We start from the raw sequence: 14,793 nt of genomic DNA, 5'->3' as shown, positions 1-14,793 counted from the left end.
GAGCTGTCACACAGTCAGCTCTCCAGCGACCAACGATGCCGAGGTCCCCGGGTAACCAGGGTAAACATCGGGTTGCTAAGCGCAGGGCCGCGCTTAGTAACCCGATGTTTACCCTGGTTACCAGCGTAAAAGTAAAAAAAACAAACAGTACATGCTCACCTGCGCGTCCCCCGGCGTCCGCTTCCTGACACTGACTGAGCTCCAGCCCTAACAGCACAGCGGTGACGTCACCGCTGTGCTTTCACTTTCACTTTAGGGCCGGCGCTCAGTAAGTGTCAGGAAGCAGACGCTGGGGGACGCGCAGGTGAGTATGTACTGTTTGTTTTTTTTACTTTTACGCTGGTAACCAGGGTAAACATCGGGTTACTAAGCGCGGCCCTGCGCTTGGTAACCCGATGTTTACCCTGGTTACCAGTGTAAAACATCGCTGGTATCGTTGCTTTTGCTTTCAAACACAACGATACACGGCGATCGGACGACCAAATAAAGTTCTGGACTTTATTCAGCGACCAGCGACATCACAGCAGGATCCTGATCGCTGCTGCGTGTCAAACTAAACGATATCGCTAGCGAGGACGCTGCAATGTCACGGATCGCTAGCGATATCGTTACAAAGTCATTTCATGTGAAGGTACCTTAAGGCTCCAGCCGTCTTGGATGCAACACATTTCAACTCCCGCCGTAGCTTGAGTCTGGAGACTTCTTTCAACAGCGAAGCAAACACAGTGGCTGTATATTTATCTCTGTCAGCCACACCATTGGGCTGCCGTCACACCAGCAGTATTTGGTCAGTATTTTACATCAATATTTGTAAGCCAAAACCAGGAGTGGAACAAATAGAGGAAAAGTATAATAGGAACATATGCCCCACTTCTGTATTTATCACCCACTCCTGGTTTTGGCTTACAAATACTGATGTAAAATACTGACCAAATACTGCTAGTGTGACGGCAGCCCTAAGGTGGAGATATGGTGAGTAGGCATCCCGCCCATCTCTCACCTACTGACAAAAAAACAACCCTTGTAACCACTGGCCCAGTGGTCCACGTTCAGGATTGCATCAGGATTTGGTCAGGATTTGACATCAGTATTTGTAAGCCAAAACCAGGAGTGGGTGATAAATGCGGAAGTGGTGCATGTGTTTCTATTTTACTTTTCCTCTAATTGCTCCACTCCTGGTTTTGGCTTAAGGTACCTTCACACGAAGCGACGCTGCAGCGATAGCGACAACGATGCCAATCGCTGCAGCGTCGCTGTTTGATCGCTGGGGAGCTGTCACACAGTCAGCTCTCCAGCGACCAACGATGCCGAGGTCCCCGGGTAACCAGGGTAAACATCGGGTTGCTAAGCGCAGGGCCGCGCTTAGTAACCCGATGTTTACCTTGGTTACCAGCGTAAAAGTAAAAAAAACAAACAGTACATGCTCACCTGCGCGTCCCCCGGCGTCCGCTTCCTGACACTGACTGAGCTCCGGCCCTAACAGCACAGCGGTGACGTCACCGCTGTGCTTTCACTTTCACTTTAGGGCCGGCGCTCAGTAAGTGTCAGGAAGCAGACGCTGGGGGACGCGCAGGTGAGTATGTACTGTTTGTTTTTTTTACTTTTACGCTGGTAACCAGGGTAAACATCGGGTTACTAAGCGCGGCCCTGCTGGTTTAAAGGGAAGGTGCCGTGATTTTAGTTTTTGTATTACTAATTATTGATTATATAATCAATTATTTTTAATACAAAATTAAATTAACTGCTTCTATATTTTTGTATTTATTCCCTTTTATTTTTGCCACTGGAGGCTGCCATTTTCGTTAGTGTGGGTGTACACCTCACTTACGGCAGCCATGGGCATAAGAGACTGCAGTCGGACTCCGACCGCATCCCTTACATTGAGGCCGCTCCTCCTGCCTCTTAGCTGTGACTTGGGCATGCCCACTGGGCTGCTAGGTCATAGCTGTGGGAGGAGATCGCCGCCATTTTGTTGTAGCCCACAGCTGTGGGCTTTATTTTCCTCTGTCATTGCACACACAGATCAGTGCGTGCGATGGCAGGAGCTGTTGGGGAGAAGCTGCTGCTGGGAAGTGAGGGTCGGGGTGAGTATCTGCAGCAAGGAGCGGTGATTGCAGCCTGTACTTAGTATTACAGTACAGGTTGCAATCACTGCCGACCTGTTCAGAGCACAGCAGGGAGCTCGTCACACTACTCTGCCCTGAACATGATTCAGCACTTCCTGGGAGAGGAGGGAAGGTAAGTACATGTTTGTCTGTTTGTTTGTTTGTTTTTATTATGCACCTACCACTGCTACCTGCCCATATATATACCACCTACCACTGCTACCTGCCCCTATATATATATATATATACCACCTTCCACTGCTACCTGCCCCTATATATATATATATATACCACCGCTACCTGCCCATATATATACTACCTACCACTGCCCCAGTATATATACTTCCTACCACTGCTACCTGCCTATATATATATACCACCTACCACTTCTACCTGCCCCTATATATATATATATATATATATACCACCTACCACTGCTGCCTGCCCCTATATATTTAACACCTACCACTGCTACCTGCCCCTATATATATACCACCTACCACTGCTACCTGCCCATATATATACCACCTACCACTGCTTCCTGCCCCTATATATATTCCACCTACCACTGCTACCTGCCCCTATATATATATATATATATATATATATATATACCACCTACCACCGCTACCTGCCCATATATATATATACATATATATATATATATACACCACCTACCACTGATACCTGCCTATATATATATATATATACCACCTACCACTGTCCCAGTATATATACTTCCTACCACTGCTACCTGCCCCTATATATATACCACCTACCACTGCTACCTGCCCCTATATATATACCACCTACCACTGCTGCCTGCCTATATCTATATATATAATTGTCTAAGGGTTTTTCCGTCTGTCTGTCTGTCTGTCTGTCTGTCTTTCTGTCTGTCTTTCTGTCTGTCCTGGAAATCCCGCGTCTCTGATTGGTCGAGGCCGCCAGGCCTCGACCAATCAGAGACAGGCACAGCACGACGACGATGATGTCATAATGGAAATCCCGCATCTCTGATTGGTCGAGGCCGCCAGGCCTCGACCAATCAGCGGCGGGCACAGTATCGACGTAGATATCATAATGGTTGCCATGGCGACGATGATGTCATAAAGGTTGCCTCGACCAATCAGCGACGGGCACAGTCTGCCGCGAATTCTGGAATCATCATTGTCCATATACTACGGGGACATGCATATTCTAGAATACCCGATGCGTTAGAATCGGGCCGCAGTCTAGTATATATATATATATATATATATATATATATATATATATATATATATATATATATATATATATATATATATATACCACCTACCACTGCTACCTGCCCCACTATATATACTACCTACCACTGCTACCTGCCCTTATATATATATATATATACCACTGCTACCTGCCCCTTTATATATACCACCTACCACTGCTACCTGCCCCTATATATACCACCTACCACTGCTACCTGCCCCTATATATATACTACCTACCACTGCTACCTGCCCCTATATATATACCACCTACCACTGCTACCTGCCCCTATATATATATACCACTGCTACCTGCCCCTATATATACCACCTACCACTGCTACCTGCCCCAATATATATACTACCTACCACTGCTACCTGTCCCTATATATATGCCACTGCTACCTGCCCCTATATATATACCACCTACCACTGCTACCTGCCCCTATATATACCACCTACCACTGCTACCTGCCCCTATATATATACCACCTACCAATGCTACCTGACCCTATATATACCACCTACCACTGCTACCTGCCCCTATATATGTACCACCTACCACTGCTACCTGCCCCTATATAATCCTAATCCTGTCCTGTGTATCTAATCCTGTCATGTGTATCTAATCCTGTCCTGTGTATCTAATCCTGTCATGTACAGTTAGGTCCATATATATTTGGACAGAGACAACATTTTTCTAATTTTGGTTATAGACATTACAGCAATGAATTTTAAACAAAAATATTCAGATGCAGTTGAAGTTCAGACTTTCAGCTTTCATTTGAGGGTATCCACATTAAAATTGGATGAAGGGTTTAGGAGTTTCAGCTCCTTAACATGTGCCACCCTGTTTTTAAAGGGACCAAAAGTAATTGGACAATTAACTCTAAGGCTATTTCATGGACAGGTGTGGGCAATCCCTTCGTTATGTCATTCTCAATTAAGCAGATAAAAGGCCTGGAGTTGATCTGAGGTGTGGTGCTTGCATTTGGAAGGTTTTGCTGTGAAGTAAACATGCGGTCAAAGGAGCTCTCCGTGCAGGTGAAACAAGCCATCCTTAAGCTGCGAAAACAGAAAAAACCCATCTGAAAAATTGCTACAATATTAGGAGTGGCAAAATCTACAGTTTGGTACATCCTGAGAAAGAAAGAAAGCACTGGTGAACTCATCAATGCAAAAAGACCTGGGCGCCCACGTAAGACAACAGTGGTGGATGATCGCAGAATAATCTCCATGGTGAAGAGAAACCTCTTCACAACAGCCAACCAAGTGAACAACACTCTCCAGGAGGTAGGCGTATCAATATCCAAATCTACCATAAAGAGAAGACTGCATGAAAGTAAATACAGAGGGTTCACTGCACGGTGCAAGCCACTCATAAGCATCAAGAATAAAAAGGCTAGACTGAACTTTGCTAAAAAACATCTAAAAAAGCCAGCACAGTTCTGGAAGAACATTCTTTGGACAGATGAAACCAAGATCAACCTCTACCAGAATGATGGAAAGAGAAAAGTATGGCGAAGGCGTGGTACAGCTCATGATCCAAAGCATACCACATCATCTGTAAAACACGGCAGAGGCAGTGTGATGGCTTGGGCATGCATGGCTGCCAGTGGCACTGGGTCGCTAGTGTTTATTGATGATGTCACACAGGACAGAAGCAGCCGGATGAATTCTGCGGTATTAAGAGACATACTGTGTGCTCAGATCCAGCCAAATGCAGACAAAACTGATTGGTCGTCGTTTCATACTACAGATGGACAATGACCCAAAACATAAAGCCAAAGCAACCCAGGAGTTAATTAAAGCAAAGAAGTGGAATATTATTGAATGGCCAAGTCAGTCACGTGATCTCAACCCAATTGAGCATGCATTTCACTTGTTAAAGACTAAACTTCAGACAGAAAGGCCCACAAACAAACAGCAACTGAAAACCACTGCAGTGAAGGCCTGGCAGAGCATCAAAAAGGAGGAAACACAGCATCTGGTGATGTCCATGAGTTCAAGACTTCAGGCAGTCATTGCCAACAAAGGGTTTTCAACCAAGTACTAAAAATGAACATTTTATTTAAAATTATTGAATCTGTCCAATTACTTTTGGTCCCTTTAAAAACAGGGTGGCACATGTAAAGGAGCTGAAACTCCTAAACCCTTCATCCAATTTTAATGTGGATACCCTCAAATGAAAGCTGAAAGTCTGAACTTCAACTGCATCTGAATTGTTTTGTTTTAAATTCATCGTGGTAATGTCTATAACCCAAATTAGAAAAATGTTGTCTCTGTCCAAATATATATGGACCTAACTGTATAGCTAATCCTGTCCTGTGTATCTAATCCTGTCATGTATAGCTAATCCTGTCCTGTGTGATACTGACTGGTGAGTTGTGTATCTAATCCTGTCTTGGGTATCTAATCCTGTCCTATGTAGCAGACAGTATCATACAAGATAGGATTAGGTACATAGCTCAGCACCGTATCACACAGGATAGGATTAGGTACATAGCTCAGCACCGTATCACACAGGATAGGATTAGATACACGGCTCAGCACCGTATCACACAGGATAGTATTAGATACACAGCTCAGCAGTCAGTATCACACAGGATAGGATTAGATACACGGCTCAGCACCGTATCACACAGGATAGGATTAGATACATGGCTCAGCAGTCAGTACCACACAGGATAGGATTAGGTACACGGCTCAGCACCGTATCACACAGGATAGGATTATATACACGGCTGAGCAGTCAGTATCACACAGAATTGGATTAGATACACGGCTCAGCAGTCAGTATCACACAGGACAGATTAGATACACGGCTCAGCAGACAGTATCACACAGGACAGATTAGATACACAGCTCAGTAGTCAGTATCACACAGGACAGGATAGGATACACAGGACAGGTTTAAATACACAGGACAGTATTAGATACACAGCTCAGCAGTCAGTATCTAATTCTCTCCTATACACTCCTCTCTCCACATGGGTTGCTCTCCCTCCTATGCACTCCTCTCCCCCTGCATGTCTTTCCCTACCCATTGTGGTTTATTTTTGTTGCAGGAGACAAGGGAGTCGGGGGATTAGGCATTCGGTAAGTATGGTTTAATTAAGATTAATAAAGGACTTGATACTTGCTGTGTCTTTATTTACAATACAACTACAGGATTAGTAATGGATAGGTGTCTTATAGATGTCTCTCCATTACTAAGCCGTGAGCTTGATGTTACCGGTCAATATAAAGGTGACATTAACCCCCCAAATATGAACCCCACTTGCTACCGCTACAGGGCAAGTGGGAATTGGCAGGCAAAGCGCCAGAAAAGGCACATCTAATAGGCGGCTGAGAGCTGATGTTTTTAGCCTGTGGGGGGACAATATCCATGGCCCCTTCCTAAGCTATTAATGTCAGCTCACAGCAGTCTGCATAGCATTTACTGATTATTAATTATAGGGGGACCCCACGTCTTTTTTTTTTTTTTTGGGGGGGGGGTGTCCCCCATTTTAATAGCCAGTAAAGGCTAAGTATACAGTTGTGTGAGCATGAGCACACTCCCCCTCCCCCCCCATAGACCAGCACACTGCTCTCCTGAAAAACTCTGTGCTCCTGTCATCCTGCTCCTTCCACCATACATCTCTCTGTGACACCCCCTAGACAAGCACAATGCCATATGGATCACATATAATGCCGCCATATATATTTATCACATAATACTCCCATAAAGACCACACATTATGCCGCCATATATATTTATTACATAATACTGCCATATAGATCACACATGATGCCACCAAGTATTATGTGTGATCTGTATTATGGCATCGTGTGATCTATATGACAGTATTATATGTGATCTATTTGGTGGTGTTATGTTTGATCAGTATTGTGGAATGATGTGAAAACTATATGACGGTATTATATGAGAACTATATTGTGGGATTATGTGTGATTATGTGGCAGTAGTATGTGAGAATTATATGTTGGTTTTATGTGTGAACTACATGGTGGTATGGTGTGTGATCTATATTACAGTATGTAAGCAGTATATGGCAGTATTATGTGAGAAGTATATGGTGGTATGTGAGAAGTATATGGCGGTATTATGTGAGAAGCATATGGTGGTATGTGAGAACACTATGGTGGTATTATGTGTGCTCTATATTACTGGGAGAAGTATATGACGGTATTGTGTGTGATCTATATGGCAGTATGATCTTCAGAAAGGGGACCCATTCTAGGGTTGTTCTTGTTCTGGTTGAGCACCTGCACACGGGTCTGGGGTAATAGAGGGGGCAGCATGACCTCCAGTTAGGTGCAGTCAGGGGAGGGCTGGTGAGGCAGCTGAAGAGAGGGGTCTCATGTTTATCGTTACTATATGGCTACATTTCCTTCCCGTACTTCGCCTGTCGCCTCGCTTTCACACATCACCAGGACAGGATGGAGAAGACAGGATCTGAGGAGGGGAATAGGGTCTTAGCATGCAATGTCTGGATCAGAACAGGCCATCAATCCGCAGAAATGTTTCCTGGATTTCTGTGGAGCAGACTGTCCATCCATGTGTATAAAAGACAGCGCTCTCTGTAAAATCCCTGGCTGCTCCGTGCACCAAACAGGGTGCCCCCATAGACCAGCACACTGCTCTCCTGAAATACTCTGCGCTGCTGTCACCCTGCTGCCTCCACCATATATCTCCCAGAATCCTTGCTGCCTGCCATCCTCGTTGACTTTCTACTTGTCAGTATAACTCTGCAGTCACCAACAAAACGGCTGCTCACTGGGTTCCTGAATATCATCTTATCCCTTAGCAAACACCCATGAGGGGAAAAGAGGAGACATCACACACACGTCAGCAGACTCAGCCCATAATTACTGCAGTGCTGTAATGTGAGCTAGTTGTACACTAGGTTTTGTCCAATTTCAGTAGCTGCTCCCCCTAGTGTTTAAAAGTGGAAATGCCAAACCTTTTAAAATTATTTTTCATATTTTACTAAATTATAAACAAATGATAATATTTTTTAAGAAAATGTAAACATTAATTCTTTACATTTTTTCAATTGCTGGAAAAAATGTTTTTTTTTATGGCACCTTCCGTTTAACCCCGTTCATCACATAGCATGTTGCAGAGAAACTTATGGATTTTAGATCACGAAAGAAAGCAATCTTCGTAATACACATCTCCCCTCACACACCGCGCCAGTGGCAATGTCACAGTATATAGACAAAAGCCACACATTCATAGCACATACGATTGCACAATTTTTTTTTTTTCACACACCAAAGCACTAAATGTGGGCTTATGTATCCCGGCAATCTGTGTGTCTTCTACAGATGAATCCAGTGAGAAAGGAGTAGTTGAGAGAAGTCCTAGTCCTCAATATTCCAAGGATTTTCCAGTGGAAAGCCAGACAATCCCACAGGATTGTGAGGTTGGTCAAATTATGCAATACTGTACATGATAATGTTTAATATTCAGCTAATTAATAGATATTACCATATCCCACATATATGTCTTTGCCTAGTCCCATCTGATCATGCAACTGCTGGCCATCCCATCAAGGCAAAGGTTAAATGAGATGACCTGTTATTAACCCAGAGATGAAACTTGCATCTATCAGACATTTATGGCATATCCCGTTGACAAGCATACACTTCTTTAATTGAACTGTATTCTAATTTTTATTTTTCTAAAGAAAATATTTAAAGGGATTGCCTCTACTGGAAACCACTGCTTGAAGGGGTTGTCCACTACTCAGACAACGCCTTCTCAATTCATATGTTTCTCTCTTTAAAAATATTAAGACTTATACTGACCTCTGATGCCGACACCATACCAGTGAGAGCTGCTGCGTTCTCTCATTTGCTCCGGATGTATGTGATATGGGTGGGGAAAGTGATGTGGCGGATGATTATCAGTAGGGTTCACGTGACCTCACACTCTTACGCAATCACCAAGAGAGACAGTGTCAACACTGCTGGAATGGTGCCGTCACCAGGGGTGAGTATAGGTGGCGTTGTTTAAAAAGGGGGAAACATACGGACTGAGCAGGGATTGCCCGAATAGTGGACAACCCCTTTAATAGCACCAGCCTGCAGAATACAAAAAAAATAAAAAAAACCTTTACTTACCTCCCTGATCAGCATCGTTCCTCCGATGTCTGCACTGTTTCTCCCAGCAGTGACCCCAAGGAGAAACAATGCCAACATTGGAGGAGTGGCACGATCTGAGAGATAAGTATGAGATACGAAATGGAGAACCACTTTAACCCCTTAAGCCCCAAGGGTGGTTTGCACGTTAATGACCGGGCCAATTTTTACTATTCTGACCACTGTCCCTTTATGAGGTTATAACTCTGGAACGCTTCAACGGATCTTGGCGATTCTGACATTGTTTTCTCATGACATATTTCACTTCATGATACTGGTAAAATTTCTTCTATAAGACTGCGTTTATTTGTGAAAAAAACAGAAATTTGGCGAAAATTTTGAAAATTTTGCAATTTTCAAACTTTGAATTTTTATGCCCTTAAATCACTGAGATATGTCACACAAAATACTTAATAAGTAACATTTCCCACATGTCTACTTTACACAGCACAATTTTGTAACCAAAATTTTTTTTTGTTAGGGAGTTATAAGGGTTAAAAGTTGACCAGCAATTTCTCATTTTTACACCATTTTTTTTAGGAACCACATCACATTTGAAGTCATTTTGAGGGGTCTATATGATAGAAAATACCCAAGTGTGACACCATTCTAAAAACTGCACCCCTCAAGGTGCTCAAAACCACATTCAAGAAGTTTATTAATCCTTCAGGTGTTTCACAGGAATTTTTGGAATGTTTAAAAAAAAATGAACATTTAACTTTTTTTCACAAAAAATTTACTTCAGCTCCAATTTGTTTTATTTCCTAATTGAGATGGGACGCCATGTTGCGTTTGGAGAGCCCCTGATGTGCCTAAACATTGAAACCCATCACAGTTGACACCATTTTGGAAAGTAGACCCCCTAAGGAACTTATCTAGATGTGTGGTGAGCACTTTGACCCACCAAGTGCTTCACAGAAGTTTATAATGCAGAGCCGTAAAAATAAAAAATCATATTTTTTCACAAAAATGATGTTTTCACCCCAAATGTTTTTTTTCCCAAGGATAAGAGAAGAAATTGGACCCCAATAGTTGTTGTGCAATTTGTCCTGAGTTCGCTGATACCCCATATGTGGGGGTAAACCACTGTTTGGGCGCATGGCAGAGCTCGGAAGGGAAGGAGCGCCGTTTGACTTTTCAATGCAAAGTTGACAGGAATTGAGATGGGACGCCATGTTGCGTTTGGAGAGCCACTGATGTGCCTAAACATTGAAACCCCTCACAAGTGACACCATTTTGGAAAGTGACCCCCTAAAGAACTTATCTAGATGTGTTGTGAGAGCTTTGAACCCCCAAGTGTTTCACTACAGTTTATAACGCAGAGCTGTGAAAATCAAAAATCATTTTTTTTCCAGAAAATTTTTTTTTTAGCCCCCAGTTTTGTATTTTCCCGAGGGTAACAGGAGAAACTGGACCCCAAAAGTTGTTGTCCAATTTGTCCTGAGTACGCTGATACTCCATATGTGCGGGGGAGCCACCGTTTGGGCACATGGCAGAGCTCGGAAGGGAAGGAGCGCCGTTTGGAATGCGGACTTAGATGGATTGGTCTGCAGGCGTCACGTTGCATTTGCAGAGCCCCTGATGTGCCTAAACAGTAGAAACCCCCCACAAGTGACCCCATATTGGAAACTAGACGACCCCATTTTGGAAACTAGACCCCCCCAAGGAACTTAACTAGATGTGTTGTGAAAACTTTGAACCCCCAAGTGTTTCCCTACAGTTTATAAGGCAGAGCCGTGAAAATAAAAAATCATTTTTTTCCCACAAAAATGTTTTTTTAGCCCCCCAAATTTTTATTTTCCTAAGGGTAACAAGAGAAATTGGACCCCAAAAGTTGTCCAATTTGTCCAGAATACGCTGATACCCCATATGTTGGGGTAAACCCCTGTTTTGGCACACGGGAGAGCTCGGAACGGAAGGAGCACTGTTTTACTTTTTCAAAGTAAATGTCGCGTTTGGAGAGCCCTGATGTGCCTAAACAGTGGAAACCCCCAATTCTAACTGAAACCCCAACCCAAACACACCCCTAATTCCAACCAACCACACCCCTAACCCTAATCCCAACCCTAACCACACCCCTAACTCCAACACACCCCTAATCCCAACCATAACCCTAACACCCCTAACCCTAATCCCAACCGTAAATGTAATCCAAACCCTAACTTTAGCCCCAAACCTAACTGTAGCCTTAACCCTAACGTTAGCCCTAACTCTAACTTTAGCCCCAACCCTAACCCTAACTTTAGCCTGAACCCAACACCCAACTTTAGCCCTAACCCTAACTTTAGCCCCAGCCCTAACCCTAACTTTAGCCCCAATCCTAACTGTAGCCCTATTCCTAGATACAACCCTAGCCCCAACCCTAACCCTAACTTTAGCCCTAACCCTAATGGGAAAATGGAAATAAATAAAATTTTTTATTTATTTTATTATTATATTGGTTTGATTTACTTTTATAGCGGGTTTTTTAGCGGATTTTTATGATTGGCAGCTGTCACACACGAAAAGACGCTTTTTATTGCAAAAAATAGTTTTTGTGTCTCCACATTTTGAGAGCTATAATTTTTCAATATTTTGGTCCACAGAGTCATGTGAGGTCTTGTTTTTTGCGTGATGAGTTGACATTTTTATTGGTACCATTTTCGGGCACGTGACATTTTTTGATCGCTTTTTATTCCGATTTTTGTGAGGCAGAATGACCAAACACCAGCTATTCATTAATTTCTTTGGGGGCTGGGACATTTATACCGTTCCACGTTTGGTAAAATTGATAAAGCAGTTTTGTTCTTCGGGTCAGTACGATTACAGCGATACCTCATTCTTTTATAAGATAAAAACTATTACTATAATTATTTTTGCATCGCTTTATTCTGAGGACTATAACTTTTTTATTTGCTTGTTAATGATGCTGTATGGCGGCTCGTTTTTTGCGGGAAAGGATGACGTTTTCAGTGGTACCATGGTTTTTTATATCCGTCTTTTTGATCGTGTATTATTCCACTTTTTGTTCAGCGGTATGATAATAAAGCGTTGTTTTTTGCCTCAGATTTTTTTTTTATGGTGTTCACTGAAGGGGTTAACTAGTGGGACAACTTTATAGGTGGGGTCGTTACGGACGCGGCGATACTAAATATGTGTACTTTGATTGTTTTTTTATCATTTAGATAAAGAAATGTATTTATGGGAACAATTTTTTTTTCTTTATTTAGGAATTTTTAATTTTTCTTTACACATCTAAATACCGGTATATATTTTTTTTACTTTATAACTTTGTCCCAGGGGGGGACATCACACTAATGTAGAGTCCCTGTGGGTGGAGATAAGGGGAGGGGAAAAAAATAATAAATTACTGATAGGGGTTTGTTATAAATCTCCAAATATAATGGAAGCAACGGAGAATATCCTCATAATGCAAATAGATGAAGCTGCGACTCAAGAAGAAGTCATTATTATGGGGGACTTCATCTACCCTGAGATACATTGGGGAACAGAAACCTGCAGTTCCAGCAAAGGTAATAGGTTTATGACAACTATGAGAGACAATTACCTTTCACAACTGGTTCAGGACCCAACAAGGAGGGGGGCACTGCTAGACCTAATATTAACCAAAAGGCCAGACCGCATAGCAAATATAAGGGTTGGGGGTCACTTGGGGTATAGTGATCACAAAATAATAAGTTTTCATGTATCCTTTAACCCCTTTACCCCCAAGGGTGGTTTGCACGTTATGGACCGGGCCAATTTTTACATTTCTGACCACTGTCCCTTTATGAGGTTATAACTCCGAAACGCTTCAACGTATCCCGGTGATTCTGACATTGTTTTCTCGTGACATATTGTACTTCATGATAGTGGTAAAATTTCTTCGATATAACTTGCGTTTATTTGTGAAAAAAATGGAAATTTGGTGAAAATTTTGAAAATTTCACAATTTTCCAACTTTGAATTTTTATTCTGTTAAACCAGAGAGGTATGTGACACAAAATAGTTAATAAATAACATTTCCCACATGTCTACTTTACATCAGCACAATTTTGGAAACAAAATTTTTTTTTCCTAGGAAGTTATAAGGGTTAAAAGTTGACCAGCAATTTCTCATTTTTACAACAAAATTTACAAAACCATTTTTTTTAGGGGCCACCTCACATTTGAAGTCACTTTGAGGGGTCTATATGGCAGAAAATACCCAAAAGTGACACCATCCTGAAAACTGCACCACTCAAGGTGCTCAAAACCACATTTAAGAAGTTTATTAACCCTTCAGGTGTTTAACAGCAGCAGAAGCAACATGGAAGGAAACAATTATCATTTTACTTTTTAGTCACAAAAATGATCTTTCTGCAATAATTTTTTTAATTTCCCAAGGGTAAAAAGAGAAATTGGACCCCAAAAGTTGTTGTCCAATTTGTCCTGAGTACGCTGATACCCCACATGTGGGGGTAAACCACTGTTTGGGTGCATGGCAGGGCTCAGAAGGAAAGGAGCACCATTTGACATTTTCAATCTAAAATTGGCTGGAATTGAGATCGGACGCCATGTCGCGTTTGGCGAGCCCCTGATGTGCCTAAACAGTGGAAAACCCCCACAAGTGACCCCATTTTGGAAACTAGACCCCCTAAGGAACTTATCTAGATGTGTCATGAGCACTTTTATCCCCCAAGTGCTTCACAAAAGTTTATAACGCTCGGGCGTGAAAAAAAAAAATCCTATTTTTTCCACAAACATGATCGTTTAGTCCCCAATTTTTTATTTTCTCAAGGGTAGCAAGAGAAATTGGACCCCAAAAGTTTTTGTCCTGAGTACGCTGATACCCCATGTGGGGGTAAACCACTGCTTGGGCGCATGGCAGGGCTCAGAAGGAGAGGAGCACCATTTGACATTTTCAATCTAAAATTGGCTGGAATTGAGATCGGACGCCATGTCGCGTTTGGCGAGCCCTTGATGTGCCTAAACAGTGGAAAACCCCCACAAGTGACCCCATTTTGGAAACTAGACCCCCTAAGGAACTTATCTAGATGTGTCGTGAGCACTTTTATCCCCCAAGTGCTTCACAAAAGTTTATAACGCCCGGGCGTGAAAAAAAAAATCCTATTTTTTTTCCACAAACATGATCGTTTAGTCCCCAATTTTTAATTTTCCCAAGTGTAACAGGAGAAATTGGACCCCAAAAGTTGGACCCCTGATGTGCCTGAACAGTAGAAATCCCCTACAAATGACCCCATTTTGGAAACTAGACCTAATTGGGAACTTATCTAGGTGTGTGGTGAGAATTTGGAACCCCCAAGTGT

At 42.5% G+C, this 14,793-nt stretch overlaps 1 protein-coding gene across 1 annotated transcript in view; it reads left to right on the top strand.

Annotated features, from left to right (window-relative positions):
* The window catches only part of LOC143767884 (uncharacterized), a 139,478-nt gene that overhangs the window by 69,274 nt on the left and 55,411 nt on the right, over nt 1-14,793 (top strand). The window contains exon 10 of the mRNA XM_077256404.1: nt 8,690-8,787. Within this exon, the coding sequence (XP_077112519.1) occupies nt 8,690-8,787 (98 nt within the window). The remainder of the gene's footprint in view (nt 1-8,689; nt 8,788-14,793) is intronic.

This window comes from Ranitomeya variabilis, chromosome 4, assembly GCF_051348905.1.
Source record: "Ranitomeya variabilis isolate aRanVar5 chromosome 4, aRanVar5.hap1, whole genome shotgun sequence".
Classification (NCBI taxonomy): domain Eukaryota; kingdom Metazoa; phylum Chordata; class Amphibia; order Anura; family Dendrobatidae; genus Ranitomeya; species Ranitomeya variabilis.
Note: the sequence above shows the minus strand (reverse complement) of the source record. Positions and strands in the feature narration are given on the sequence as shown.